Source organism: Saccharomyces kudriavzevii (assembly GCF_947243775.1).
Source record: "Saccharomyces kudriavzevii IFO 1802 strain IFO1802 genome assembly, chromosome: 1".
In the NCBI taxonomy this organism is placed as follows: Eukaryota; Fungi; Ascomycota; class Saccharomycetes; order Saccharomycetales; family Saccharomycetaceae; genus Saccharomyces; species Saccharomyces kudriavzevii.
In genome coordinates this window covers 52,939-76,015 of record NC_079272.1, presented here as the reverse complement: position 1 = coordinate 76,015, position 23,077 = coordinate 52,939, and the positions used below count along the sequence as shown (strand labels likewise).

Here is a 23,077-nt window from a genome sequence, read left to right as displayed (position 1 = left end):
TATTAGAATTCGATAAGATGACCCCCAACTGGATGATTATTTGACATGGTGGAACTAGCGGAGACGAAGCACTAGCCGACCAAATCACGCATGTTTAGTAGCAGATTGCCACCTCCAAAGCACTCGCAAGCGCAGGCTTCGACGGCTCTGAGCTCTGCTCGTGTTGAGCCGTCAATTTTGACCAACCAAATTGCTCAAAACGTCAGACTCGATGATTTTATACCAAAGAGACAATCGAATTTCGAATTATCTGTGCCCCTGCCGACCCAACTAGACGTCCAAGAGTGTGCGGCAAAAACCAAGTCATACGTCCAACGCCTGGTAAACGCAAAGCTGTCAAGCTCGAACAATAAGGCGTCGTCGAGGTACGTCACCGAAACGCATCAGGCTTCCACCAATTTGACACTGGATAATGGCCGCCGTGTTGAAGTGGTATCCAAGCAAATGGACCCCTTGTTGCCAAGATTTGTGGGCAAAAAGGCGAGAAAAGTGGTAGCACCCACGGAAAGCGATGAAGTGGTGCCTGTTCTTCACATGGGTGGTAGCAACGACACAGAAGAAGCTAATCCAAGCGACTGGAACATACCTGCGGCCGTTTCGAATTGGAAGAATCCCAATGGGTACACTGTGGCCTTGGAAAGACGTGTAGGGAAGGCCTCCAGCGATGAAAATGTTATCAACGAAGGGTTTATGAAACTCTCTGAAGCACTGGAAGATGCTGACAAGAAGGCCAGGCAAGAAATCAGGTCCAAAATGGACTTGAAGCGGGTTGCCATGGAACAAGAAATGCTCGCCAAGGAATCTAAGTTGAAAGAGCTGAGTCAGCGTGCGAGATATCACCATGCAGCGCCCCAAACGGGGGCAGTGGTGAAGCCTAAAAAGCAAATGAGTACAGTGGCAAGACTAAAAGAGCTGGCGTACTCTCAAGGAAGAGATGTGTCCGAAAAGGTAATTTTGGGAGCTGCAAAGCGTTCAGAGCAACCTGATCTGCAGTACGATTCAAGATTTTTCACAAGGGGTGCTAATGCCTCCGCTAAAAGGCACGAGGACAAAGTTTACGACAACCCGCTGTTTGTCCAGCAGGACATCGACAGCATATACAAGACCAAATACGAACAGCTGGACCAAGCAGTCAATGCCAAAGGCGAGGGCGCTAGCGCCTCCCACGGTCCGATCCAGTTTACTAAAGCTGAATCCGACGATAAATCGGATAACTACGGGGTCCAGAAATGAACACTGTTCCTTTTGCCTGCATTTTATTATAAGTATGAAGAATAACAGCATACACAATCACATATATATATATATATATATATACATTCTAGTCATTTTCGTTTTCGTTTTCGTTTTCAATTTTTTCAAGGTCGTTAATAAGAAAGTCATTATCGCTGAATTGCGATGATTGGCTGCTCTTGATCAGGTTCAAAATCTTAGAGTTCCTTCTCACAGCAAACTGCTCTATTTTCTTGATGGTCCCACTTACCTTGACAGGGTTCACGATCAGCCCGCCGACGTCGCCAATTCTTGCCATCAGCATTAATGCCATGATGACAAGATCACAGTCCTCCCGATGGCACCGGATTATTCCCGTAGATGTCCTATTGGAAAAGTACTTCAGCTGCAAGAGAGAGCTACATTTGGCAGACCCATAATCGCCCAGATTTAACGAGAGCGAACGTCGTACCTCTTGAATTATAGACTTGATGGACACATCCGCGGGCGATGCCCTATGGTGTGCTAGCAAAATGTCGGCCTTAGACATAGATTCTTCGACATTGACGTCCGTAGGAGGGTATAGGACTTCAAAAAGGATGTATCTGCTTTTCAAACGCACCATAGCTCCGTGTGGCTGCTTAGTTCATTGCACTGTTTAGTAGCGTGTTAATCTGTCATCCAAATGTGAAATATTTTTCAAGAGCGCCAAACAAGAACAAAACAAAACAAAAGCAAGGAAGCAAGAGTCTGACAATCAGATGGAAGAACCCCCGAGAATAGGATGGAGTACGTGTTGTAGAGCTGGTTCGTCGTGCTGTTGGAACAAATTCGAATCGAAGAAAGAAAACCTGCAGTTATAGAGGCTGCCTGGCAGGATAGTCGCAAGTTACGTCAGATATATGCAGATATTGGCCGCACCGATCAGAGCATGGTATGCACGACCGGTGCAGTGGCTATTCAAGAAATGTACGTCTGCTCCACTTGGTCTGTCCATGAAAACGCCTTTTATTTCTTCATTCAGAGAAGAGGACACCAAAATGAGCAAAGCTAGCTACCCAGGAGAACTTTTATGCATCGACACAAGCTCATCGCAACCATATACGCCATAACAGCACAATTGAGTCGACAGACGGACATGCCATTGGCTCTTGGCATGTCCAATACATCTTTAATGATCTATATTCACTAAAAACGTTGGACACCCGTGCACCTCTGCTAGATAAGGTGCAGGGGTCTATCAAGAAGCCCCTTCTTCCTAAGAGAAACAGTTATAAAAGTAGCCACATGGCCCATTTCATCCCTGTTACGCTTTCTACTGGGCATCGATAAGTAGGATATTTGCGCATCATAACAATTGTAAGGAAAACATGGGTTTATATTCTCCTGAATCTGAAAAGTCTCAGTTAAATATGGACTACATTCCAAAGAATGACTCGCAGTCCATCTTCAAAAGTCTCAACCAAAATGTGAAACTCAACGATAATAATAGCAATAATAACAGAAGCCATTTGAACATGAGTGATTATGGCAATTCTTCGCCCTATGGACGCTCCTACGATGCAAGAATCAATCAGAACCCACAGAGCAATGGCAATGGGCGTTTTTCTGGTAGCATTGACTCCTTGGTTGACGAACATATAATACCTTCGCCACCTTTGTCACCCAAGCTGGAATCGAAATTCCAGCAACATGATGAATCGTCTCACGTATCTTCTCCAGCGCTGGTGGGGGCTGCGCCCAAAGGTCCTGCAGAGAATGTTTTATTTGTGAGGCCCGCGTGGCCCAATGGATTAACAAGGAAAAGATACCGCTACGCCACGTATGGATTCTTGTCTCAATATAAGATTTTCAGCAACTTGGCGCATCCATATTCTAAGAATATTATCAACAGGTACAATAACCTGGCCTACAATGCCAGGCACAAATATTTCAGGTATGACGATGAAGTCACCCCTTCTTCTTCTAGATTACCTTCCCCATTAGCATCTCCAAATTTGAACAGACAATCAAGATATAATATGAGAAAGCAGGTGTTTTTCAATAACAATCTGAGCAAGTTTGAATCTGACACTGAATGGATGCCACGGAAACGCAAAGTTTACTCACCGCAAAGAAGAACGATGACTACAAGTCCACATCGTTCCAAGAAGTTCTCGCCCTCAGCGTCTGCTCCCCATACAAATATTGCATCCATCGAAGCCATTCACGAAGCTCCTCAGTACATACCTAATGTCTCATGGAAAAAACTGCCAGACTTCTCCCCTTCTTTATCGACTCTGCCTGCAGACACTAATAAATCACTCAAGATCGAATGGAAAGGATCTCCAATGGACCTGTCCTTGGATCCACTGAAAAACGAGCTGCACCCGGCCGAACTAATTTTGGCGCAAACTCTAAGGTTACCTTGTGATTTGTATCTGGATTCCAAAAGAAGGTTGTTTTTAGAAAAAGTTTATAGATTAAGGAAGGGGTTGCCGTTTAGAAGAACCGATGCGCAGAAAGCTTGCAGGATCGATGTCAATAAGGCTTCAAGACTTTTCCAAGCATTTGAAAAAGTCGGTTGGTTGCGGGACTCAAATTTTACAAAATACTTATGACGGTCAGGGAGTTACGCATTTTTCATCTGGTTTTTTTTAGCATTGTTTTTAGATAATACATACGTAAATACATACATTAACACTTACACACTTACACACTACTTCATATCAAACAGCCTTTTCCTCACTTTGGTGTACTACAACACATTATCAAGTAGATCCAATTGAGGCTCCTCGATATCTAGTCTGGCTATTTCCTCCTCTTGCTCCTTCTTACCTGATTCAGTGGGCTGGTTTTCTTTCTCGCCATCACCCAGCAGCCCCAATTTTCGTAGGACGTTATTGGTTCTTAAATCGATATATCGAGTTCTGAAGTCCTTGTTTCGTTTGCCATTGGATTTCAATTTCTGAAATAGTGCCTCCACTTCCTCCGTCGAACTAGTACTTTCACTGTCGACGTATAGTTTGCGTAATGAATTACTCAGTAACGTGATTGTGTCATCTATAGGTTTTAATGATTCTAAGATCTTTTGCAATTGCTCGTCATCCTTGCACTTCAGTAACTCGCATAGTTTCTGTTTGAAACCTCTGATAATGACTAGTAGCCTTTTCACTTTTGCAACTCTCTTAGATAGCATTTCGTTCCTTTTGAATGCCAGCTCAACGTCATTCACCTTCCCTCGAAGCTCTTCCTCGCTTCGTTTTATCTCCGTATCATTTACAATAACCAAATCCTTCTGACTCTCTAACCTAAAGACATTGGCGTCCAAATACTCTTCAGGAATTCGGAGAACGTTCCTCAAGACATAAAGCTCCAATTTATCGAAATTCTTATCTACGGAATTTTCTAAAAGCGACTCCAACTTGGCAACTCCACTTTTGATCTCCTCCCCATAGTCCTCTTCACCAATCTTGCTCTTGGACAATAAGTATTTTTCCATGGCAGCTGTGCATTTGTACATAATCTCATTTACAGCATTGATGATATCATCAACGAGCGAAATAGGTGGGTATCCCAAATGCTCCGTCAATATTGACGTGGATCTCATCGTTGGTGCGGCCATGGCTGCTTTAGTGTTCTCGAATTGGCTTTTTTAATCTGTTGGTAAAGAATATTTATTTGCATTGTTTCATTATTTACCTTTTCTATTTACGCGTAAAACCAAAGTTCGAGACTTGTAGATATAATTATCTGGAATGAAATAAAATGACAACAAAAAATAAGATAGATTTAGAAACTAATACACAAAGGGCTCACATTTTTTATATACACTTATCTATTTATTTCATTAAAGTTTGTAGAATGTGATATGGGTTGGCAAGTTGGTGTTTGCCGTGCTCATTCGATACCGAAAACGACCTTCAACTTCTTCAACAACAACCAATCAGATCTAACAACTTGCTCTCTAAATGCTTTGTCTTTCAAAGTGTCAATAGATCTTCTTGAAATCAAGGAGTAAAGTGTATCAGTCTCGTCAACATGACGACCCCAGATAGGCTGTTGACCGGAGGGGTCTTCTAGACGCACAGCAACACCAGCGGCAGTTTGACCCTTCTTGACCTCTTGAACAGGTTGATGATTAATTTCCAAAGAGATGACTCTACCTAATATTAAGGTTTGCTTTTCCTTTGTGACAGGATCGGTTTTCACTGCACAAATTGGAGTTCCGACACGCAGAGTACCTTCCAAAACATCTACACCAATAATCATTGGACCACGCTTGTTGATGATTTGTAAGGTTTGTAAGACACATGGAAAAATAGCATAGTCTAGGAAGTCTTTACGACGTTCCTCCAATAATTTTTCTTGGTATGCAGTAAATGAATCGAATAAATGATAGATGATGTCGGCATTGAAGATTCTGATACCTTCCTGTTCAGCGTATTGCTCAGCTTCCTTATCCACTTTGACATCAAAACATAACATTATGGCATATTCTGGTGCCTTTTCTAACATCGCAGAAGCCTTCATAACGTCACGCTTGTACACTGGACCTAACCCAATAGACATCACGGGAATTTTCATATCTTTTAGGAAATCCAATAAAGCCTCCAAAGAACCTAAAGTGGATGCTTGAACAACAACACCTCTGCCGGTTGTGTCCACGGAATCCAACAAACCAGTCAAATCATCCATAACATCGTCCATTAGTTCATCTTCGTCATCGTCTGGACCGACAACTAATAATCTGGAACCGGAAACGGCCTTTTCTAAATCGTTAGCAGCTACCTTTACACCTAGAGCAGCTTTAACTTCTTTGTGATGAACGTATTCGGATTTCAAACGTAATTCACGCAATGGTTGTGGTGTTAATAGAGCTCTGATATTCGTTACAATTGGACCATTCATACCACACAGTACGATACGATCACCTTCTCTCAAGTAACCGTTAGATAAGATAACATCAATGGTGGTACCGAAACCTTCGATGACTTTAACTTCCAAAATGGTGGCTTCTACGTGAGACAAATACATCAATTGCTTGGACATTCTCTTTTGGGTCAATTCTAATAATAACCATAATAAATCTGGAACACCTTCACCAGTAACGGCGGATGTTGGAACAATGGAAACGTACTTAGACATGTTTTTGTTTTGGAAGTACAATTCTGAATTCAAACCTTGTTCAGATAATTCCAATTGAATCTTAGAGTATCTAGATTGGAATTCTTCCTGAACAGCTCTCGATTGTTTGGCAAAAGAGTCTCTGAATGAATTGTTTGGAATGGATTTCCAGTCGTATAATCTATCAATCTTGTTCAAGGCAACGATGAATGGAGCCTTTCTATCTCTCAATAGCTTGATAGATTCCATAGTTTGTTGTTCCAAACCATGCATTATATCAATAACTAGAATGGCAATGTTACACAATGAGGAACCTCTTGAACGCAAGTTGGAGAAAGATTCGTGACCTGGGGTATCGATAACCAAAAGACCTGGGACATCGAAAGTTTGCTTTTCATACTCAGCCATAACCTTAGTCTTTGACTTAATAGCATCGATGGGGAAATAGGTCGCACCAATCTGTTGAGTAATACCACCAGCTTCACCACCTTGAACGTTGGTTTGTCTAATCTTATCTAGTAATTTGGTCTTACCAGTATCGACATGACCCAAAATACAACAAATTGGAGAACGTAGGTCTTTTTTGTTTGGAGAAGAACTAGAAGGGGTTGGAGTTGCCGCAGGAGTGCTTCTGAAAGCTTCTTCGACCTGACTTTCTTCTTCACCCTCCTCTTCTTGTTCATTATCATGATCTTCCTCTTCGTATTCATAGTCTGTAGTGGATTCCTGAGTAGCGGTAACTTTTCCGTTGATTCCCTCTTCATCATCATCACCAAAAGCCAAATTTTCCCAATCATCAATCAAGACATCTTCAGATTCTTTATTTTCATCAATCACAACATCGGCATCCTTTATAGCGTCAGATTTAGTAATTTCAGAGATGTTTTCCTGGGTCGTTCTCTTCTTCTTCTTGCTGTAGACGACCTTCTTTGGTTTAGTTTCTTCAGCATCCTTCTTAGACAAACCAGTAACCTTGACATTACCGGAAGATAATAATGCAGCACGTCTTCTTTCTAACAATTTCTTTTCTTCCTTTTGCTTTCTAGTCAATAGCTTACCTTCGGCCTTTAATTTCTCACGCTTAGCCTTCTCCTTTTCCTTCTTGGAAGCTCTAGCTTCTTCTTTCATATTTTCCTCGTTGGCTAATCTTTCTTCTTCTTCTTTTTCCAATCTTTCTTCTTCCTCTCTCTCCAACCTCTCTTGCTCTTCAAGCTGTTTCTTTAATTCTAATTGACGTCTCAAAGCAGCCAAACCAGCAGGTACTTTCTTAGCTGGTTTCTTAGCTGGTGTGCCATTGTCGCCGTCAGCATCCTGAGACTTCTGAGCTTTTTCAGCAGCAGCTTTTTCGACATTTTGCTTGTTCAACTCCTTGTTCTTCTCCTTTTGAGCTTGCTGTTGAGCCTTCTTTCTGGCAGCTTGTTCTTTCTTCTTCTGCTTTTCCTTTTCCTTCTTTTCCTTTTCCTTCTCCTTCTTGGACTTCAGCACAGGTTTGCCGTCCTTCTTCTCCTCGGTGACCTTCTTTTCCTGCTTATTCTTAGACTGTTTCAAAGCAGACATGAAGTCACTTTCAACAGCCTCGGAAGCTTCAGCACTTTCGGCACCTGCAGAACCTTTCTCAGCAGTGCCTTCTACGCCGGCGGTACTCTCTGGTTCCGGAGTTGGTGTGGCACCGATTTCTTCGCCCTGGGCGGCGTCTTCTTCGAAATCCTCATCCCAGTAGTTTTGCTGGGTTTTTTTGCTCTTCTTAGCCATCTTCTACTTATCTGATGCTTCTGATTGCCCTTTTCTTCCCTTGAAAGGCCACCTTTGCCACTTGTTCCAGTGCAAGATCTCTTGCTTTCTATGGGCTTAATGCTTGAAAAATTTTTCACATCACAAGCCACGAGGGGCCTTTTTTCCATCGATGAGCTATAAGAGTTTTCCACTCTTAAGATGAGGTATTACTGTGCAATGATGGTACGATGATGGGGGGTATTTGAAGCTTTATGCAGGAAAAGCAAGTGTATTGTTGAGGATCAAGCAAGGATGTCTACTACAGTTGAAAAAATCAAATCTATTGAGGATGAAATGGCCCGTACCCAAAAGAACAAAGCCACGTCCTTCCATTTGGGTCAGTTGAAGGCAAAGCTGGCCAAACTGAGAAGAGAACTGTTGACCAGTGCTGCATCCGGTAGTGGTGGTGGTGCAGGTATTGGGTTCGATGTGGCTAGAACTGGTGTAGCTAGTGTGGGGTTTGTCGGGTTCCCGTCGGTGGGGAAATCCACATTATTGTCCAAATTAACTGGTACTGAATCGGAGGTAGCAGAATACGAGTTTACCACGTTGGTTACTGTTCCAGGTGTCATCCGTTACAAGGGTGCCAAGATTCAAATGCTGGATTTGCCCGGTATCATCGATGGTGCAAAAGACGGTAGAGGTAGAGGTAAGCAAGTCATTGCCGTGGCAAGAACCTGTAACCTGCTATTTATTATTTTGGATGTTAACAAGCCCTTACATCATAAGCAAATCATCGAGAAGGAACTGGAAGGTGTGGGGATCCGTCTGAACAAGACTCCGCCTGACATCTTGATCAAGAAAAAGGAAAAAGGTGGTATTTCCATCACGAACACAGTTCCCATGACACATTTGGGAAACGACGAAATTAGAGCTGTCATGGGCGAATACAGAATAAATAGTGCCGAGATTGCCTTCAGATGCGATGCCACCGTGGATGACTTGATCGACGTTCTGGAAGCTTCGTCAAGAAGGTACATGCCTGCAGTCTATGCTTTAAACAAGATAGATTCCTTATCATTAGAAGAATTGGAGTTACTTTACAGAATCCCCAACGCGGTGCCCATCTCATCCGGTCAAGATTGGAACTTGGATGAATTGTTGCAAGTGATGTGGGATAGATTAAATCTAGTCCGTATTTACACCAAACCAAAGGGCCAAATACCCGATTTCTCCGACCCTGTTGTTCTGAGGTCGGACCGTTGTAGTGTCAAAGATTTCTGTAACCAAATTCACAAATCTTTGGTGGATGATTTCAGAAACGCTTTGGTTTACGGCAGCAGTGTCAAGCATCAACCTCAATACGTGGGGTTGAACCACGTGTTAGAAGACGAAGATGTTGTTACTATCTTGAAGAAGTGATTCTCGAATAAAAGAGACAAAATGGAAAAAGACAAAAAAATAATTCATAATGAAAAATACAAGCATTGTATTCGAAATGGGGGTACCGGTTTTTTTTTTCGCTGTTTTTCTTTTACCGTTTGGGTATAGAATATCTATAATGTTCAATTACATCTACATAATAATAAAGAACAGTCGTAATTATAAGAAATATTTTCAACCGAGGAACCTTAAAAACGATTTCGTTTCACGGGACTCATAAGAATTTTGTTGTCAATAGGGGTGTTTTCGGGTAAATTACGACATCTTCTTTTAGATGAGCACGTCTGTCTGTGTCTTAGAAGTTTCTGGGCGTCACTAAACTCCTGCAATTCTCTATCATTGATAATATCAAATTCATCGGATGCATTAATGGGCAAGTCTAGAATCGCTTTCATATATTGTAAAGCTTCTAAAATGGTCACGAATGGATGGTAAGTAATTACTGTGGATATAAGAAATTTGATGAGTGTGGAATCATGCGAGTGAGATGATACAACCAAGATGTTGCCAAAATGACCGAAGAGTTTAAATAGGGTCAGCAAATCATTGAACGCTTGATATTGCACCAACAGTCCGCCAGTGAGGACATTCGAATTGCAAAACTGTGGTAGCGATTGGATTGTGTCAATTTGTGGTTGCGATAAGGATGCCCTCATTTTACCCATCTGTAAGTACTGACCAACAATTTTCTGTAATAGAATTGTATTATTTCGTACATACAACTCCACTTGAGAATTTTCCGTTGCTGCTGTTGATATGTCAAGATTTACCATTAATGAATTTGAATGCCGAAAATACTGGGTGTAAAATGATGCACCCTTTTCAGTAGTTAGGTTAACACCAATGATGAACTTAATATTTTCGTACTGTAAAAGAATAGGCTGAGTTAATACCCCACAAGGTCCGAAAAAAACACTATTATCCACTTTTTGCAACTTTAGATCATCCTCAGTGCTTGACGCCTCTACATGCACATTCATATCAGTTCTGGCTTTCTTTGATTTTCTGCGTATTTGTTCCCAACTAACTGACTGAGTTTATGAGCGGCTCTGCTGTCAACACACCTGATGCAATTTTTCCTCGAAAGACGTTTGGAAGTAACCGATGCCATTATAAAAGCTTAAGATAATGGATGATCGGGAAAGTGTATGCAGAGTAACTTTCCACATTTTCATGATAAGAGGAGTTACTTGGTCTTCCATGGAAATTTTGAACGCGAATAAAATAGAGTCACTAAATGAATCTGCCCGCGTCATTTTTTTATGAAAGATACAGCCAGCATACTATCAAACGAGAGCTTAAGAGGCTGAAGAAAAGCGGCAGAAGCCTACGCTGCTTGATAAGTAGGTGTATAATGGCCCGGATGATACTGCTATGCGGAATCCATCTCATCTATTTACTTATCTGCTCTATTTTAAGCGCCTGTGCTGTTGTCGATAGTAAGGCTTGATGAGTCTAATTTTGAGGAAAAGAGCCAATGGAGATATAGCAAGAGGTCTTTAGCAAAAACTTCAATCTCACATAACCTTATGTTATGGATATTCTTCTTCTTGCGACGGAAAAAAAAATAGAAACAATAACATAATACTCTTTTTTATAGAATACCTTATAAAACGTATGTTATTTAAGTAACTTATAAATCTTTATTTGAGTTAAAAAGAAAAACCATGTCTTTATATAAAATTTAAAAAATAAAATTTAACAAAAAAATAATATCTTCATTCAATCATGATTTTTTTTTTAAACAGTAGAGACTTGCAAAGTGTTGGAGTGACCAGCACCGGCCTTGAAACCTTGGATGGAAACGTAAGTGTCGTTTTCCTTCAAGATACCGAATTCCTTAGCCTTTTCGATACCGAAGTTGATACGGGCTTCAACATCTTCAGTCCAGTCAGAGACGGATTCCTTTTCGAAAACGAATGGGAAGACACCTCTGTACAAGTGAGAGAATCTAGCAGCTCTTGGGCATCTGGTGACCAAGATGATTGGACAGTTTGGTCTGTACTTGGAAACCAATCTTGGGGTAGTACCGGAAGTAGACAAGACAATGATAGCCTTGGCCTTTTGTTCGAAAACAGCGGCGACAGCGGAAGCAGCGACGGTTTCGGTGGTAGAGGTTGGCTTTGGAGTACAGTTTCTCATGTCATCGTAGTTTGGCAAGTAAGCAATAGCTTGTTCAGCAATGACAGCGGTTTCAGCCATGGTAGTAACGGCATTGATTGGGTAGTTACCCTTGGCAGTTTCACCGGACAACATGACACAGTCAGCACCATCCAAGATAGCGTTACCGACATCGGAAACTTCAGCTCTGGTTGGTCTTGGGTTGTAGGTCATGGATTCCAACATTTGGGTGGCACAGATGACTGGCTTACCGGCCAAGTTAGACTTAGCGATCAATTTCTTTTGAACAGCCAAGACTTCTGGGGCTGGGATTTCGATACCCAAGTCACCTCTGGCAACCATAACACCGTCAGTAACTCTCAAGATTTCGTCGAAGTTGTTAACACCTTGTTGGTTTTCAATCTTGACAATGATCTTGACGTCCTTACCTTGTTCACCCAAAACTTCTCTGATGGTCAAAACATCGTTGGCAGTTCTGATGAAAGAGGCGAAGACCATGTGGACACCGTTTCTGACACCGAATCTCAAATCTTCCTTGTCCTTTTCGGACAAAGCTGGCAAATCGACATCGGTACCTGGTAAGTTAACACCCTTGTGGGAACAGATCTTACCGGCGTTCAAAGCCTTGACCTTCAAAGTCTTGTCATCAACAACTTCCAAAACTTCAAAAGACAAAACACCATCATCAACGTAGATGATTCTACCGGCGGAGATGACCTTGGTGATGTTCTTGTAGTCAACGAACATAACCTTGTCGTCACAAGCCTTAGCGTACTTGTCGTCAGTGGAGAAGATCATTTCGTGGTTTGGTGGGATTGGGTAGTCGACATCGTTGGTGGTGGTACCAGTTCTGATTTCTGGACCCTTGGTGTCCAAAGCAATGGCCAATGGTCTACCTGGGTACAATTCTTCGGACTTTCTGGCATTGTCAACAACAGACTTGTGGTATTCGTAAGAACCGTGAGAGAAGTTCATACGGACAATGTTCAAACCAGCCTTTCTCAAAGCAACCAAGGTTTCTGGGTTGTTGGTCTTTGGACCGATGGTACCAATGATGGCGGTTCTTCTCAAGTCGGAACCAGCAACAACGTTTAATGAAGTCAATCTTTCTAATCTAGACATTGTGATGATGTTTTATTTGTTTTGATTAGTGTCTTGAAAGCAGAACCAAAAGATATAATAAGCAAGTCAAGATTAAATATTAAAAGTGACACAAGAAGAAGAAAAGGTAGAGGAAGAAGGAATATAAAACGTACTTAAATAGAAGTATTAATATATGTGGAATAAAGAGGTTCTTGAAAATGAAAAGTTACTAGAGAGTATTTATAATTGAGGAAAAAGCCAACGAAAGTGTTTTGATGGCGAGCCTTTTTTTTTTTTTCAGGAAGACACTAAAGGTACCTAACAAACATCATGGGAAGGGAAGGGAATTGCTTGGAAGACATCACAAGCATTCGTTACCTGGAAAAAAAATGCATTTAGCTAAGATCCATCGAACAAAAGCACTCACTCAACTCAACTGAGTTGACGAAAGGAGGAAAGCTGAACAAAGGAAGACTTTGTGACGGTACGGGACGCATTTACGTAGCCACCATGATGAGTTTCAATATGCGAATTTCCCAATGCGTCGACGCTGAAACGACCCACGTGGCAAAGGTTGGGTCGGGGCGCCAGATACACACACCACACGCCATAGAGGAATCCCGCCGCTGCGAAAGAAGGGAAAACAATAGAGCCGAAATTGTGGAAGCCCGCGGTGTGGGTGTGTCCGTGCTTGTTTGTCGGAAAAACTTTCGGACGGCAATGCTCGAACCGGAAAAACCCCTTTGCTTTTCGCGATATTTTGTACGTGTGTTACCCGCTTGGAATCACTACCGACGAATCCTGGGGGTGTGACGGCGGCTAATTTTGCAACTGCTGGTGTGTTTATTTACACTTGGATCAAGCCTAGACCAGACGGAAAAAAAAGAATAACAAAAAAAAAAAAAAACCTCTCTTTCAATAAAGGTATCAGAATCCTAAGATATCGCCGATACGCTTTTGGATATATACTAAGTTCTGGTCAATTAATAGATCTTTATCTTATTATTGTGTAAATTCCATTACTAGAATTTGCCTAGTCCAATAATTGGTCATCATAAGATATCCGTTATCACCTGCTCCAATTTATACGGATGAGTGTATAGTATTTCAGAATCCTAAGATGTAGCATCTTATGCTAGAGCCAAGTTCTTACCAGGCTTTCGCCCGCAACTTTATATTAAAAAAATGCCGGAATTGCTGAGAAGCATACTACGTAAGATCTAATCCGCACAAATAAAGTCTAGCTTGAGGTTTTCGCAAACCTTACTTTACATTTTTTCCCCCTTTTTTTTTTTTTTTTTTTTTATGTTTCGGGCGTAAATTCTTCCTTTCCAGGAGAAAAAGCATAAACCTCAAGCCCCGTTGAAATAGTAGCGAGAAAAGATTAGCCTCGTCTTTAACGGAGGTGGTTACTGTCGATTACTCCAATTTCAATTTTAGAAGTAATAAACCAGCAAAAGCCGGTTCGCAGGAAAACATTTACAGGGGCAGCCCTTAGCTCTCGCATTATCGCAATACATCAAGTGTGTCTCATTCGGGCGGTTCCTTATTCCCATTTAGATTTTTCAGAAATTTTTTTTTTTTTTCTCTCTCGCTATCGCCGGTGCCTACGTTTTTGGCTTGCCGCGTATCGGTTTTGCTTTAATGATCATTACGTATATGGCCCGAGGGTCCTCATCTAAATTAGCATGCCAATGGGAGTGCCTTTACCGTAGCGCAATAATGGTGCCTAGTGACATGGGTTGCACCATTACAGCAGGACGACGGGAGTGACCGTCATTTTTTGTCAGAGACACGTAGCAAAGTAAAAGCAAATCTGTTCGACTCCGCGCAAGCGTTTGCAACTGGATAAGACGTGTAATCGAATTAGGTGGCAGTACCGGATTTACGCATGGTAGCGCCTTGTCAATAATGATGAAATGACAATTTTTTTCGCGCGGCGCGAAGTGGGATGTTACCCCCCACTCGTTTTCCATTTCCTCTCTTTTTATCGATTTTCCCCTTTTTTTCATCGGGGAATCATAATCAGAACTTTCCCATCTTTAAAAGCGAAGATCGAAAAAAAAATCAGATAGATAGATAGGTAGGTAAGGTAATCAGATAGTGTAGGAAACACCGCACAGAGGGCAAGAAAAGCGACGTACATAAACACAGAAAATAGATTATGGGTTGGTTTTGGGCAGATCAGGAAAATGCAGGCAAAAGCATCACCGCGATTACCCCGGCAGCAGGTGCGAGATGTCCCGTAATGCATGAGTCCTCGTCCGAGTGCCCAGTCATACAGGCAGATAACGAAGGAATAAACCCGCTGAATAATATGCCCGTGCTGGCCGCGTCCAAGCAGCCTGGCCAGAAGTTGGACCTGCCCGTCGACCGGACGATCTCCAGCATACCAAAGAGCCCAGATAGTAGCGAGTTCTGGGAGTATCCCTCTCCGCAACAAATGTACAATGCCATGGTCAGGAAGGGCAAGATCGGCAATAGTGGCGAAGTCGCCGAAGACGCGGTCGAATCCATGGTGCAGGTCCACAACTTTCTAAATGAAGGCTGCTGGCAGGAAGTGCTCGAATGGGAAAAACCGCACACCGACGAGAGCCACGTGCAACCCAAGCTACTCAAGTTCATGGGGAAACCGGGCGTCTTGAGTCCTCGCGCCCGTTGGATGCACCTGTGCGCCCTGCTGTTCCCTGCCCGCTTCAGCCAAGAACTCCCCTTCGACAGGCACGACTGGATAGTACTCCGAGGCGAGCGTAAAGCGGAACAACAACCACCGACCTTCAAGCAGGTCAGATACGTCCTGGACTTCTACGGAGGACCTGACGATGAAAACGGAATGCCCACTTTCCACGTGGACGTTCGCCCTGCCCTCGACAGCATGGATAATGCTAAGGACCGGATGACCCGTTTCCTCGACCGGATCATCTCGGGCCCGTCGTCCTCTTCGTCCTCGGCCCCTTAAGTGATATACAGCCAGCGTAAGTACGTGTAAATAGCCAAGTAATAAGACCCCAATCGATACTAAAGTGCTTTTCACTTCGTTGATTATCAGCAAGTGCACCTTATCGTGTGCCACGGCGGAAAAACCCACCGCCAGGGGTACGGCACCTTCTGTGCCGGCCATCGCGGGGCTGACAGAAACGCCCGCACGGGCACAGTTTTCCGTTTCGGGAAATTTCCCGAAACGGAAACTGGCCCCTGTTGCCGTGCTGCGGTGCATGGCTGTTTTGCCATTTTAGGAGAAAACTCGGCGGGTTTTCTTGACGGGCAAATGTCGCCATCCGTCTCGTTTGGCCTGCAACGAAAAAGGCTCCACTATCTCGCTACTGCGACCGCCATAATACCATACCAGAAGTATGCTGATACGGATCAGATGCTCTCATTGCGATAGGCCTCAGCTAAAGTGGCCGGTTTTCCCTCTGGGGAAGCGTCGAACTAAACGCTGTTCCAAACCCTAAATTGCCAACTTTGTATCGTTCTCGCCTTCTCAAGAAAGAAAGAAAAAAAAAAAAGAAAAAGTGAAAAATTATCAGGCAAGAAAAAGAAATGACCAAGCCTGCCCTCACTGTAAAGGTCAAGTTGCATAATTGTACTATCGGATTGCTGTTCCTCTGCCACATTTCCATTTCTGGCCTTGGTTTTTTGCCCTCATCTTTTTTTTTTTCCTCTTTCTGCCTATTTATAATTTGTATATCTGTACTTTCCTCGAGGATATGTCTCTCTCTCTCTTTTCAAATTCTTATGTAGTATTATTCCTCACATCTTCCTTCTGAGTCTGCCAGTCAAATGGATTTCTGAGGAAAGAGGACTATACCCATTAGGAAACGAATTGCCCCAGTAGCCTCCTCTGCCGACCTAAACCACCTTTTTCTCTTTCTCTTTTTCTTTTCTCTCTTTTTTCTATACTAGCATTAAAAAGCAAGCATCAGTCTCCTCCCGCTCCCTCGAACTCAGCCTGTGCATCGCATTTTTTCATTCGGTTTATCTCCTCTGCATTTCTTTTCTGACCCATAGCATTTCCTCGCATCCCATTGCATTTTCCATTTCCCTCCCGTGCGATACTTTCACTTGATACGCCTTCTGTACCATGACCATATTGAAAGACACCATAATCAGATACGCTAATGCAAGCTATGCTACATCTACTGCTGGCTCCACTGGTGCCGCTGCCGCTGCCGCGGCCGCTGCCAGCACCACTTCATATCCGAACTTGCCCTTGCTCTTGCAGAAGAGGCGGGCTATTGCTAGCACAAAGTCCAAGAACCCTAACCTCGTCAAAAGGGAATTGCAAGCGCATCACTCGGCCATCAGCGAGTACAACACCGATCATTTGAATCACTACTTCCAACTCTCCCGTGCAGAAAAGCCGCTTTACAACTTGTCCAATTTCACCTCCCAGCCGCAGGTCAACCCGAAGATGCGGTTCTTGATCTTCGATTTCATCATGTACTGCCACACAAGACTCAATCTTTCGACCTCGACGTTGTTCCTCACTTTCACCATCCTGGACAAGTACTCCTCCCGATTCATCGTCAAGAGCTACAACTATCAGCTCTTGTCCTTAACCGCGCTTTGGATTTCATCCAAGTTTTGGGACTCCAAAAACAGAATGGCCACTTTGAAAGTCCTCCAAAACCTGTGTTGCAACCAATATTCCATAAAGCAATTCACCACCATGGAGATGCATCTCTTCAAATCGCTCGATTGGTCTATCTGCCAGTCGGCCACATTCGACTCTTACATCGACATCTTCTTGTTCCAGTCCACCTCTCCATTGTCGCCCCTCCCCTCCCTTTCTGCCCCCTTGGAAGCCTTCATTCAACAGAAACTGGCCTTATTAAATGATGCTGCTGGTACTGCTATTAATAAGCCCTCCTCTCCTCAGGGTCCCACTTTCAACATCAACGAAATTAAATTGGGCGCCATCATGTTGTGCGAATTGGCTTCCTTCAACCTCGAATTATCATTTAAGTATGATCGTTCATTAATTGCGCTGGGTGCAATTAACCTCATCAAGTTGTCTTTGAACTACTACAATTCAAACGTTTGGGAAAACTTCAACATAGCTTTCGAGGAAAACGGCCAAGATTTAGACATTAAGCTTTCAGATATCTCCAACACTTTACTGGACGTGGCAATGGACCAAGATTTGTTCCCCTCCAGTTTCAAGTCTAAGTATTTGAACAACAGTAAGACGTCCCCAGCAAAGTCCCTCTTGGACGCATTACAGAACTATTGTATTCAGCTGAAATTGGAGGAGTTCTACCGTTCGCAAGAACTGGAAACCATGTACAATGGCATCTTTTCTGCCCAATACTACGATGACGATTCATTGGCCGGCGTTTATTCGAATGCCACCACGCCAAAAAGCGCCACAGTTTCATCTGCAACTACTGATTACTTCTCCGATCACACTCATTTGAGAAGATTGACCAAAGACAACATCTCTACGCCCTTTGCCTTCACTCCAACATCATCTTCATCTTCGCCATCTCCATTCACCTCCCCTTACAAGACTTCAAGTTCAATGACGACCCCAGACTCTGCATCCCACCATTCACATTCGGGCTCGTCTTCCACTCAAAATTCTTTCAAAAGATCGTTGAGTATCCCACAAAATTCAAGCATCTTTTGGCCAAGCCCATTAACTCCCACCACTCCCTCCCTTATGTCAAACAGAAAATTGCTTCAAAATTTATCTGTACGTTCGAAAAGACTATTGCCCATCAGAGGCATGGCCAGTGCTCACTCATTTGCTGCCCCCACACATCTAAAAAAGAGATCAACTTCCTCTGTGGATTGTGATTTTAATGATAGTAGCAACCTCAAGAAAACTCGCTGAAACGACAAAAATGCATTTAACAAAAAAAAAATAAAATTCACAAAGCAAATACATTTACATAATTTGATGATCTTTTTTTTTCTCTACCTCTTTCTCTTCACAGGACTCATTTTTTTTTTTAACGCTGTTATTACATTTGCATGGAATTGAAAAAAAAAAAACTAACTAAAAAAACAATGACAAAAACGCTATCTTAACGTATTATTCTCGTTCCCCCTTTTTTATTTTTATTAACCATTTATACTCCCCCACTCCCATAAATATCTTGATATTAAGTACGAATACAATGAATAAATCTTTTAAAGTTTGTTCTTCCCTCTATCTAAATTTTTCTTTCTTGATCTATTTATTGTTTGCTGTATTACGTCTATATATCAGTACAAACGTATGTTCAAAAATTTCTCATTGTTTTCTGCTAACATCTCCTTAGCAACGCTCCAATCTTCGTCGCTGCCGAGTATAACAAAATCTCCATCTTCGTCCTGGTATTTGATCTTGGTGATTGGCAAAACAGTGTTGTTATGGGTATTTGAAATCTTAGAATTGATTGCCGTTATCAAATTGTCAAAATTCCAGACTTTTTCGACCAAAAGCGTAAAGATTTCGCTACTAGTAGTGTTACTATTATATGATATCCTGAAGAGTATAGAAGACTCTGGAATAGAATTTTTGAAATTTTCCGAGATGGACTTGATTTCACTTTCGAAACTTGACGAAGTAGTTCTGCGTTTAGGTAAGACATCAGAAACCCTTTTCATATGGGAACTGGAGAAAGAAGCCATGCTATCATGCGTTTGGCGATAACTGTGATGACTCGGCGTATTCATAGTTGCCGTGGGCGACATCATTGAAGATGACTTAGCCGTAGACGACGACGTGGATGTTGTCGAATGATGTCTTGCTTTAAACTGCTCATTTTTCAAATCATGAATCAATTGTTGCAAACACGATGACCAGTTGTCCCTCGTTTCCTCATTTTTGAATTTCAAAAGGAAATTGCCTTGCTCTTTTATGGACTCCCATGTTATATTTAATGACCTGTTGTTTTGCGGTATGATTTGATTTAGATTCATTATCATAATTCTACCTCTCAAGTCCAGTTTAGGTTCGTTAGCAGATAGGTTGAATAATGAAGATGATGACGAATTGCTGGAATTGGCATCACCACTGTTGGTATTGGAATGTATTATTGCCGCTGCTGACGAAGAAGATAAATGGATATTATTACTGCTACTACTGTTGCTATGTCTCTTGTGATAATTATGGTGAGGGCTATTATTGTTGTCTATTGTATTTGTGATGGACATTGATGCTGAAGCCGAAGATTTTTTCTTGAGGATTAGTGATGAAGTGGATTTCTTAGTCACTACTTCTGAGAAAAGAATGATGATTTTTTCAAAAAGGTAAACTTCGAATTCCCTCTCAGGTTCCGTGGAATTGTTTGTTGTAGAGATGAAAACTTTATCGAAATATAATAATTCACCAAACTTGGAGATTCTATAGCCTTTCCAGTTTACCACTCTTCCATATAGTTTCTTCACCACCTGGTGGTTCTCCGTTCTTCTCTGATTTTCGTTGATGCTTCTTGCAATATTCTTGGAGATATCCAAGGCAGCTTCAAGTTCCTTCGTATTGCTATCGTCACTAGATTCGGCCAGCAGTTCTTTGATCAAGAGGGGATATCTACAGAGCCTTTGCACTGGTTTGTAGAGAAAAGATTGCAATTCCAGTTTATTGTTGATTATAAACGTCTGCGATTCATCGACTCTCATTTTCTGTAAAGTAGAAGAAAGGAATTCGATGGCAGCATTTTGGCCAATGGACCATGGTTCATATAACTTGAAGAAATGCTTGGAATGCATGAAAAGGGCTCCAATCCTTTGCTTCGAAGGTTCCGCTAGCGCGTTTATCTCTATGGATATTAGGAATCTTCTTTGGAAATCTATCGCATCGCTTAGGTTGGGGAACAGCATGTAAAGCTCCTCAGACGTGATTATGCTGCTGTCTAACAGCTGTTGTCTATATTTATCCAAAATTTCTAGATCATGAACGTACTTTCTTTCCGTAGCGACGAGTTCCTTGATGATCTTAACGTACTCGCTATGCTTCTTAGAAGACTGTTGGTACTGCTGCCGGTGTTGGTTTTCCGCGCTCATAATTTGCTGTATCTTTTCCTTGGGGGGGAACATATTGGGGCTGGAATTCATGAGCGTTTCCACCACATCTAAAACTTTGAGCAGTTGGGAAGTGGAGCTGGCAAATACATCGGATATGGTGAAAAGTTCCTCATCGTTGAATGCAAAGTGTTTCTTGCAGCCCAATATGAAATCGTAGATGGATTTTTTGCAGACTTTTAAATCATCAGAAGCTATTACGGCCAATTTGAACTGTGGTTTGACGGAGTTAAACAGTATACACAGCGGCGCGCCCTGTTGAAACAACAGCGATAACTGTGTCACAGGGTCGCAGTCCATAGTAATGGGCAAGATGCCCATACTAAAGGTCAGTAACGTATCCTCCATATTCGCGGTGGTGGAAGGATTCGAACTCGTGTACGATATACCCTCCATCGACATCAGACTGGTGGCTGTGGAGATAGAACTGGACCGCAACGTGGGTGCTATGTCGTTGCTGTCTCTGTTAGCGCCGTTGGACTTGAGCAGTTCCTGGTTCTGTTTCTGCGATAGCAAAAGAGACTGTCTTTCGCTCAAGACCTCGCTCGACTGGTACGCCAGCTGCAAAAAGGGCTTCAACTGAGGTAGCCCCTCCAGTCTTTTCCGGATGTTCGCGCATATATGGTAAAGAGAGTCCTGTTCCGTGACAGGCTTGTTCATGACGTTTTGCATGGGAATCGAGATGGAAGTGGCACTTGGTTTGGGTTTCAAATCTGATAAAGAAGTGCCCGAGGCGAAACGGGTTTGGATCGCCATGATCTCTCGGGTTACTCTAGCAGACAGGACGTAATGGGGTTCGAGCAACGAATAATAACGGCAGTGGCTTTCTTGGGGTCTTAACACAGCCAAGCGATCAGCTACATTCTTGTTCTGTCTTTACTTCATAGCGTTTGTTTTCCATTTCTTCCTGCCAATGCGTCGTTGTTCGCGATAGCCGTGTGGCGTGACAGGTATACTAGTAATGATATAAATTTCCATACTATATGTATATAGTGGTAGTATACAGAAAGTTCTTTCTATGAGATGGGTTTTTCTATTGGCTCTTCTTACCCCAGATGGATCTTTGCGCCTTGTAGAACAGCTTGTCCATGACGGTGCCCACAGCTAGGACACCACCGATGCTGGTGATACAGTTCAGGATGAAGCCGGACCAGGTTTGGCCGTGCTGTTCCTTATTGATGACTTTCAGCGGCGACATCTCGAAGAACACGAACAGGCCCGGAATACCGCCCCTGGCATGGAACGTGTTTGGATGGTCCTGGTCTCTCCCACCCCTGAGAGGCCGAGAGTGATAGGTGGCACTGAATTGTGCTGTCTCGATGACCACGTCGTCCAAATACTCGTATCTGGTGGGGACAATCTTGGCAAAGTAGGAGAACAGGTGGGAATGCGTGGTCCTCTCCGGGAACACCTTGCGCCCATCCAAGGGAGAAGTGGCAATCACGGCACCGCCGTGGCGGTCATCGTTCTCCAGCAGCTTATTGCGCGACTCGATTGGCTTCCCGAAACTTAGGTGGTTGATCATGTGGTTGAAGTTCAGATCTGGCGTCTTTTCGTACAGAGAAACGTCATGGAAGTGACCATTAGCGTTCTGGAAAGGTCTTCCGGGAGCGAAGTGAATGTTCCCCTGAATCCTGTTGATCTGAGCAGACCCTTCGATCCGGCAACCTTCGTGCAAGTGCTCGTTGATCTTGCTCACGTAGCCCTCCCTTTCACATTGCTCGATGTTCTTCCCGTCAAAGAATGCCCAGCCTGCGTCCAAGTACGCGGATCTCACTGCATCACAGTCTTGACAGCAAACTTTGTCTGCCTGTGCCAGATTCTCGTTCTGTGTCTGATCTCTGGCACCGTAACAAGGCCCACAGTAGTTGGGGTCGTCATTCACTGGCGCAACACCGTCACCGTCCCCCCCCACTTGTAACTCAGCAGCATCTCCCACGGGGCGTCCCTCTTTATCCAGCCTGGTCATCGTGAACCCAGCGTCAAGGATATCCAGTTGCATCTCCCCGGAGTCGTCCATAATGTCGAGGTTCACTAGGTCGCACGGCATCGAGGGGAAAGTCACGTCAATGTTCAGCTCCAGCTTGGCGTGGCGGTCACGGTCCACCACCAGTTGTGGCCTTGTCACCACAGAATTGAACTGCCTCCACTCGTTCACCAGCAGAAACAGCGTGGTCAGAATACACGATAGAGTGATCAGCCCACCAGCCTTGGTGCGCACTCGTACGTCCTCTTCCGTCTTGGCGAAAGCGTCCAGCGACAGCAACGTGGACTTCTTCATGATGTATGTTGTGGCTAGATGTGTCTTAGTGTCCTGCTACCTGCCCTACACCTGTGGGAATCAAGCTGGTCTTGCTTATAATGAAAGGCGTGGTCTCTACTTCGT

The 23,077-nt window shown here is 43.2% G+C and overlaps 12 protein-coding genes across 12 annotated transcripts; 5 read left to right on the top strand and 7 right to left on the bottom strand.

Moving 5' to 3' along the window:
* Window positions 1-90: 90 nt before the first annotated feature.
* PRP45 (mRNA splicing protein PRP45) lies at window positions 91-1,233 on the top strand (the record flags this gene model as incomplete). The annotated part of the gene is made up of 1 exon (XM_056229603.1): window positions 91-1,233. One exon carries the CDS (start codon window positions 91-93, stop codon window positions 1,231-1,233), a length of 1,143 nt encoding a protein of 380 aa, XP_056085843.1.
* Window positions 1,234-1,321: 88 nt separating this feature from the next.
* Window positions 1,322-1,837, bottom strand: POP5 (RNA-binding protein POP5; the record flags this gene model as incomplete). Its single annotated transcript, XM_056229492.1, has 1 exon — window positions 1,322-1,837. The coding sequence occupies one exon, from the start codon at window positions 1,835-1,837 to the stop codon at window positions 1,322-1,324; it is 516 nt and encodes a 171-aa protein (XP_056085842.1).
* Window positions 1,838-2,582: 745 nt separating this feature from the next.
* FUN19 (Fun19p) lies at window positions 2,583-3,812 on the top strand (the record flags this gene model as incomplete). Its single annotated transcript, XM_056229381.1, has 1 exon — window positions 2,583-3,812. The coding sequence occupies one exon, from the start codon at window positions 2,583-2,585 to the stop codon at window positions 3,810-3,812; it is 1,230 nt and encodes a 409-aa protein (XP_056085841.1).
* A 137-nt stretch (window positions 3,813-3,949) lies between these two features.
* On the bottom strand, window positions 3,950-4,816 carry MTW1 (MIND complex subunit MTW1; the record flags this gene model as incomplete). Its single annotated transcript, XM_056229270.1, has 1 exon — window positions 3,950-4,816. The coding sequence occupies one exon, from the start codon at window positions 4,814-4,816 to the stop codon at window positions 3,950-3,952; it is 867 nt and encodes a 288-aa protein (XP_056085840.1).
* A 275-nt stretch (window positions 4,817-5,091) lies between these two features.
* Window positions 5,092-8,070, bottom strand: FUN12 (translation initiation factor eIF5B; the record flags this gene model as incomplete). Its single annotated transcript, XM_056229159.1, has 1 exon — window positions 5,092-8,070. The coding sequence occupies one exon, from the start codon at window positions 8,068-8,070 to the stop codon at window positions 5,092-5,094; it is 2,979 nt and encodes a 992-aa protein (XP_056085839.1).
* Window positions 8,071-8,343: 273 nt separating this feature from the next.
* Window positions 8,344-9,453, top strand: RBG1 (GTP-binding protein RBG1; the record flags this gene model as incomplete). The annotated part of the gene is made up of 1 exon (XM_056229047.1): window positions 8,344-9,453. The coding sequence occupies one exon, from the start codon at window positions 8,344-8,346 to the stop codon at window positions 9,451-9,453; it is 1,110 nt and encodes a 369-aa protein (XP_056085838.1).
* A 209-nt stretch (window positions 9,454-9,662) lies between these two features.
* Window positions 9,663-10,454, bottom strand: SKDI01G0330 (uncharacterized protein; the record flags this gene model as incomplete). The annotated part of the gene is made up of 1 exon (XM_056228936.1): window positions 9,663-10,454. One exon carries the CDS (start codon window positions 10,452-10,454, stop codon window positions 9,663-9,665), a length of 792 nt encoding a protein of 263 aa, XP_056085837.1.
* Window positions 10,455-11,214: 760 nt separating this feature from the next.
* Window positions 11,215-12,717, bottom strand: CDC19 (pyruvate kinase CDC19; the record flags this gene model as incomplete). The annotated part of the gene is made up of 1 exon (XM_056228825.1): window positions 11,215-12,717. One exon carries the CDS (start codon window positions 12,715-12,717, stop codon window positions 11,215-11,217), a length of 1,503 nt encoding a protein of 500 aa, XP_056085836.1.
* A 2,125-nt stretch (window positions 12,718-14,842) lies between these two features.
* Window positions 14,843-15,637, top strand: CYC3 (holocytochrome c synthase CYC3; the record flags this gene model as incomplete). The annotated part of the gene is made up of 1 exon (XM_056228714.1): window positions 14,843-15,637. The coding sequence occupies one exon, from the start codon at window positions 14,843-14,845 to the stop codon at window positions 15,635-15,637; it is 795 nt and encodes a 264-aa protein (XP_056085835.1).
* A 1,125-nt stretch (window positions 15,638-16,762) lies between these two features.
* Window positions 16,763-18,517, top strand: CLN3 (cyclin CLN3; the record flags this gene model as incomplete). Its single annotated transcript, XM_056228603.1, has 1 exon — window positions 16,763-18,517. One exon carries the CDS (start codon window positions 16,763-16,765, stop codon window positions 18,515-18,517), a length of 1,755 nt encoding a protein of 584 aa, XP_056085834.1.
* A 374-nt stretch (window positions 18,518-18,891) lies between these two features.
* On the bottom strand, window positions 18,892-21,447 carry CDC24 (Rho family guanine nucleotide exchange factor CDC24; the record flags this gene model as incomplete). Its single annotated transcript, XM_056228492.1, has 1 exon — window positions 18,892-21,447. The coding sequence occupies one exon, from the start codon at window positions 21,445-21,447 to the stop codon at window positions 18,892-18,894; it is 2,556 nt and encodes an 851-aa protein (XP_056085833.1).
* A 277-nt stretch (window positions 21,448-21,724) lies between these two features.
* ERV46 (retrograde cargo receptor ERV46) lies at window positions 21,725-22,972 on the bottom strand (the record flags this gene model as incomplete). The annotated part of the gene is made up of 1 exon (XM_056228381.1): window positions 21,725-22,972. The coding sequence occupies one exon, from the start codon at window positions 22,970-22,972 to the stop codon at window positions 21,725-21,727; it is 1,248 nt and encodes a 415-aa protein (XP_056085832.1).
* Window positions 22,973-23,077: the final 105 nt, after the last annotated feature.